This window comes from Ptychodera flava, unplaced genomic scaffold (assembly GCF_041260155.1).
Source record: "Ptychodera flava strain L36383 unplaced genomic scaffold, AS_Pfla_20210202 Scaffold_65__1_contigs__length_701920_pilon, whole genome shotgun sequence".
NCBI lineage: Eukaryota > Metazoa > Hemichordata > Enteropneusta > Ptychoderidae > Ptychodera > Ptychodera flava.
The window spans coordinates 32,734-38,606 of record NW_027248387.1 but is presented as its reverse complement, the minus strand read 5'-3'; the positions used below and the strand labels follow the sequence as shown (position 1 = coordinate 38,606).

At 39.1% G+C, this 5,873-nt stretch overlaps 1 protein-coding gene across 1 annotated transcript; it reads right to left on the bottom strand.

Moving 5' to 3' along the window:
* Positions 1-3,034: 3,034 nt before the first annotated feature.
* On the bottom strand, positions 3,035-4,141 carry LOC139128689 (uncharacterized). Its single transcript, XM_070694424.1, has one exon. It carries the CDS (start codon positions 4,139-4,141, stop codon positions 3,035-3,037), a length of 1,107 nt encoding a protein of 368 aa, XP_070550525.1.
* Between the last annotated feature and the right edge of the window lie 1,732 nt (positions 4,142-5,873).

The window sequence follows — 5,873 nt, the reverse complement described above, 5'->3', positions numbered from 1 at the left end:
GTTCGGCGAGGGTGACTTACCTTGGACATACTGTAGGACAGGGTGAGGTATAACCTGTTGATGCCAAAATCAGTGCCATTTCAAGATTTCCCATACCAAATTGCAAGAGACAACTGATGGGCTTTCTCGGTATGGCTGGTTACTACAGAAAATTCTGTCCAAATTTCTCCACAATTACTGAGCCTTTGACTAACTTACTTAAAAAGAAAGTAAAGTTTGTTTGGTCAGAAAAATTTAACAGGTATTTGATACACTTAAAGCCATACTGCAAAGTGCTCCAGTGTTGTCTGCACCAGATTTCACTTTGCCATTCAAATTAGCTGTAGATGCTAGTGATACGGCTGCTGGTGCTGTTTTATTGCAAGAGGATAGTCATGGTATAGATCATCCTGTTTGCTGTTTTTCACGCAAATTTAACAAATCCAAGAGAAACTACTCGACAATTGAAAAAGAGTGTTTATCTTTGATATTAACTTCACAGCATTTTGAAGTTTATGTTACTTCTTCAAATCAGTCAATAGTGGTTTATATTGATCATAACCCTCTTGTTTTTCTGCAGAAATTTAAAGGCAAAAACCAGAGATTGCTAGGATGGAGTTTAATGTTACAGAAGTTTAATCTTGACATTAGACATATCAAAGGCAGAGACAATTTAATTGCAAACTGTCTCTCTCGTATTTAGAGTTTATTGTTGTCCACACTTTTAATATCACATTTGTAAAAAAAAATTTCTTTGGAAAATTTTCTTTTTGAAGAGGGGGTGTGTTATGTAGGTCATTTTCCCCCACACTCATCCTGACTTGAGTTCAATTAGTCTAGAACATTCTCAAGGTCACTGCCCTAAATGACCTCACAACCTTGAATGCAATTAGTCATGTTTGGAATGTTCTGGAAAGTTAATTAGTTGTGTAAGAGAGATAATTTTAGAACAGTAATTAGCATGTCAATAACAGTTCTAGATTGTTCTTATATGCCCTTATGTAAGCACATGGGTATAAAAGGGACGTGCACAGCTTCCAGTCAGACTTTTGGGATCGTGTCTCTTGTGTGTTACTAAACTCCAGCAATAGTCATTCTCAAGACTTTTCAAGACCTTCACTGCCAACGCTGGATTTATACTGTGGACTTTGTGCAACTTCAAGCCTGCAAGCCAAAGGACTGTTCATTCATCCGACTGACTGTTACAACTCTGAGACTGGAGCTTTGCCGTCCCAGCTGAGATAAGTAGTCTGTACACTTTTAAAGCTTGTACTCTATCCCTGACTTAGCAATTAGTTTTGTTTTCGTAATAAATTTTGTTTAAACGGAAACTGCTGAGTTCACCCTTTTGTTCGTTTTCTCTGCACGTACAACAGCATACACAGATTTCTTACAGTCCATATCAGTAGTGATCAACTTGTCATAGCGTAGATAAGCTTTCAACGAAGGGGTTTCTTCAAGCAGTGATTTGCGGAACGAGAATAATTTTGATCGAATGTCACGGACGCGTCTTGAGAAGTATTCACCAATGCTGATATTGGTACCTTTGAGATTTTTGGCTCGCGAAAGAACATTGGCTTTGTCCTTGAACTTCAGAAACATGGCGATGATTGGTTTCGCTCCTCATACAAACGGACCGTTGACAATATGATGCACCCTTTCAAATTTTATTTCTTCTTCAATTCCTAGGATATTTTTCAGCGTCGTTTTGATCTTTTCCTCTGAGGTATCCCAGCTTTCATTTAGCCTGTCTTGTTGGATGCCGTAAAAGATCAGGTTGTTCCTTTTGCCTCGGTTTTCTAAATCATCGTTCGCTCTTTTTAAATCGCCGTTTTCTTTCTTGAGTTGTTGCATTGTCGCTCTGATTTGTTCTATAGAGTCACGGTTGATTCAAGACCGGCCAGTTTGGATGAGTTCTGTTGGAGTTGTTCTCGAAAGTCTGACATGTCATCTTCGATACTGTCCATCCTGTTCTGTAGTAGTTCAAGCTTTTGTTGCACACGTTCAGATTGCTCTATAAGTTCATCGACTTCCCGCCAATAGCTAAAATATCTGCTTTTGTAGCTGGATCAGTACCAGGGTCTGTAGTAGTACCTGCTGATCGAAGTCGTGTTCCAGGTCCAGGATTTGATTCAATATTGCCGTACATAACAAGTAAAGCGACCAGGCAGATTTTGATTGACAGTGACAGCTGGCAGTTCAGGAGCGGAATAACGAGGGCGGCCATCTTTGGTAGCTTTCTTTGCCGAGTTGGATCCCCGCCTGCAAAACCTCCAATTTTGGCTCTGTACTGGTCCAAACCAAAACCCATTTTGAATAAGCTAGGTCTGCAAACCTTCTTTTCACTATCGGTTGAGTTCTAAGTCTGTAGAATCGATTGTAGCCCGTGTTTCACGGAGATTTTCTGCGGAGGCAAACTTCCACCATGCTGCATGTTCAACAGTTACGTAATCCCCCGACAAATTGCCTATTTGTCGACTTCTCCAAAGCCTTCAACAGAATCAATCACTCTTTACTCCTACTAATACTCAGTCATTAGGGGTTGATGGTAAAATGTTTTGTATTTTGCATTCAATGTTTACAAATATCAAAGCATGTGTCAGAGCAGGAAATTTCACTTCAAACTATTTCAAATGCCCAACAGGTGTAAGACAAGGCTGCATCTTAAGTCCGCCGCTATTCTCATTTTTTATTTAGGAACCTAGCTCAATGATTTTCAATTCTGGCCGTACAGGCATTCTGCTAACTAAAGACATGTATGATCTTTTCATCCTTTTGTATGCCGACGACATAGCTATTTTTGCAAACTCTGTAGGAAACTTGCAGCAATTTATCAACATTCTTTCTGAGTTTGGTAATAAGTGGCGGATGGCTGTTAATCTGCACAAAACAAAAATTGTAATTTTTCGAAAAGGCGGCCGAAGAGCCCGTACTGAGGTATGTTTTTTTTTAACAACTCTAAGATTTAAGTAGTATCTTACTTTTGCATGGAAATTCATCTGTATTGGTAGCAAAATTACAGTCAATTGAACTTTTGATCTCAACACGCTAGATTTTAGTCACTGAAATTTTCGGTTGCAGCACTACAACCTTCGTTAGCAGAATAACCCGATCTCAATGTCGTGACCTTTCGGACACGTGACATCAAAATCGGGTCATAGACTTTTGGTAATTTATACCTTCCACTGTCTCTATTAAGGGATGGCTGGTTGACTCGGATATATATCGCCTCCTTGACACCCCTTTCGAAGTATCGTGGATCCCTATCAAGAATTTCTACATTTTCCAAGTTCACAAAATGGTCTGGTGATTCAATGTGGATATGTTGGGAAACTTCCGATGTTGTAGAGCTGGGACGCCGGTGTTCAAGAAATCTGGTTTTTAGAGATCTCTCCGTTTCACCGATGTAAAATTGTGTGCAGGGGCCCTTATCGGTCTGACCTTGACACGGAATCATGTAAACAGGACCAGTGATGTCTTTCTTGGCAGTTTTGTCCTTGGGTGCAACCAGTAACTGGCGTAGTGTTTGAGTAGGTTTGAAACAGACCAGTATGCCGTAGGAGTTGAAAGTCCGTTTCAGGGCCTCAGAAATACCCTTCACATACGGTAGAACAATCTGTCCTTTGCGAACGAAGTCTTTTCGTGCTTTTGAGGTGGTCGCTTTCGGTTTACTCTGTTTACTGACACGATTGAACGTCCATGATGGATACCCACATTTCGCGAGAGCCTGCGTAATGTGTTGCTTTTCTTCTACACAATCAGTCGTATCGGTAATAACGGACTCTGCCCGATGGAAGAGGGTTTGTATCACTCCAAGTTTATGTTGTAACGGGTGATTAGACGTGAAATTCAAATACTGATCTGTATGAGTAGGTTTGCGGTAGATTTTAAGATTTATGGAGCCATCTTCTTGGACTACCGATAAGGTATCCAAGAAAGCGAGCGACCTGTTCTCTTCACCTTCAGTTGTGAATTTGATATCAGGGTCAAGAGTATTCAGATGGTCTGTGAATTCCTGAGCATGACACTTCTTGAGTTTTGTGTGTGTGTCATCCACATACCTAAACCACCACAATGGGGGATGAGGCGCAGTAGCGATAGCTATCTGTTCCAGATGTTCCATATACAAATTGCAAACAATAGGCGACACAGGTGAACCCATTGCTGCTCCATGAATTTGTAAGTAATATACTCCGTTGTATACAAAATATGTGCAACGTAAGCAGACATCCAATAGTTTGACAACTGAGTTACTGACAGGCGAGTTCTTTGTTAGTATCTTATTATACATATTTAGGTTTAGTTTTATCGTGCCGAAACATTTGGACAAAAGCTGTTTCTACTTTGCAAGTCAAGCAAGCAAAGCCTCTTATAAGTTACTAAGTGCTCGAAACAAACTAGGGTATGTCTCATATAAAACCCATTTTAAAATATTTGATTGTATGATTTTGCCCATTCTATGCTATGGAGCGGAAATATGGGGCTACCAATACTATGATATAATTGAAAAAGTTCACAGAAAATGGTGTCGCCGACTATTAGCAGTTTCTGGTAATGCCACCAATGAAGCACTTGTAGAGGAATACGGTCGTCTGCCTGTCTTTGTTTCTACACTAAGACGTTGCATTGGCTATTGGCTGAAACTGACTGAGATGCCAGATGACAGACTTCCCCGGCACGCATATGTTATGTTATGTAATTTAGACCAATTAGGTAGACACAATTGGGCTACGTCAATCAAAAACATTTTATTTTCTTATGGGTTCGGATTCGTATGGTTATCACAGGAAGTTGGAGACAAGAATGTATTTTTATCATCTTTTATTTCCAGGGTAACCGATATTATGCAAACAAACATGGTCATCCAGTGTAAGAAGTAAACCAAAGCTACGCATCTACAATACATACAAAAGCTTACTAGATCCAGAGAAATATTTAACTTTAAGATGTAACAGTAAATTTATTCACGCACTGGCACGTTTTAGATGTTCGACTCTCCCTCTTGCAGTACAGGAAGGTCGGTATCAGAGTATTCCCTTACATCTAAGAGTTTGTCAATTATGCGATAGTGGGGCTGTTGAAGACGAATATCATTTTTTATTGATATGTCCAATTTATAACATCCACAGAAATGAGTATTTATTAAGTGACACATATTGAGCCAAATTTTGATAAATTTCAGAGGTTACTAAAGTCAACGAATTAAGATGTACTTACAAACATTGGTAAATTCATTTATAAAGCAGCAGAATTGAGAATTTCCATAATAAGCACAGTGACATGGTGTTATTAAGCCCTTTTTTCTAATTTCATGGTTTATTCAATTATTTACTTATCTATCTGCATCTTTATATCACTCATATATATTTTATATATATATATATATATATATATATATATATATATATATATATATATATATATATATATATATATATATATATATATATATATATACTTGGCACTATGCTTCGCTCATGGTATGTATTGCCGTTGGAGCACTCTGGTGAGTCCATATTTTCAATTCTCAACAATGTGTAACCGTACTCTCTGTGCCCAAGTTCAGAGGTTGCCATAAAGCCATTATGGTGATAACCGGGAGGGCACATTGTATACATTTTGTGTATTTCGCTCACTGCTTTAATAGTAGTTAGGAGCACTCTGAGATTGTTTGGGCAGCCTCTTGCGTAATATAAGGGGCGTTCACTGTTGGCACTATGCTTCGCTCATGGTATGTATTGCCGTTGGAGCACTCTGGTGAGTCCACATTTTCAATTCTCGACAATGTGTAACCGTACTCTCTGTGCCCAAGTTCAGAGGTTGCCATAAAGCCATTATGGTGATAACCGGGAGGGCACATTGTATACATTTTGTGTATTTCGCTCACTGCTTTA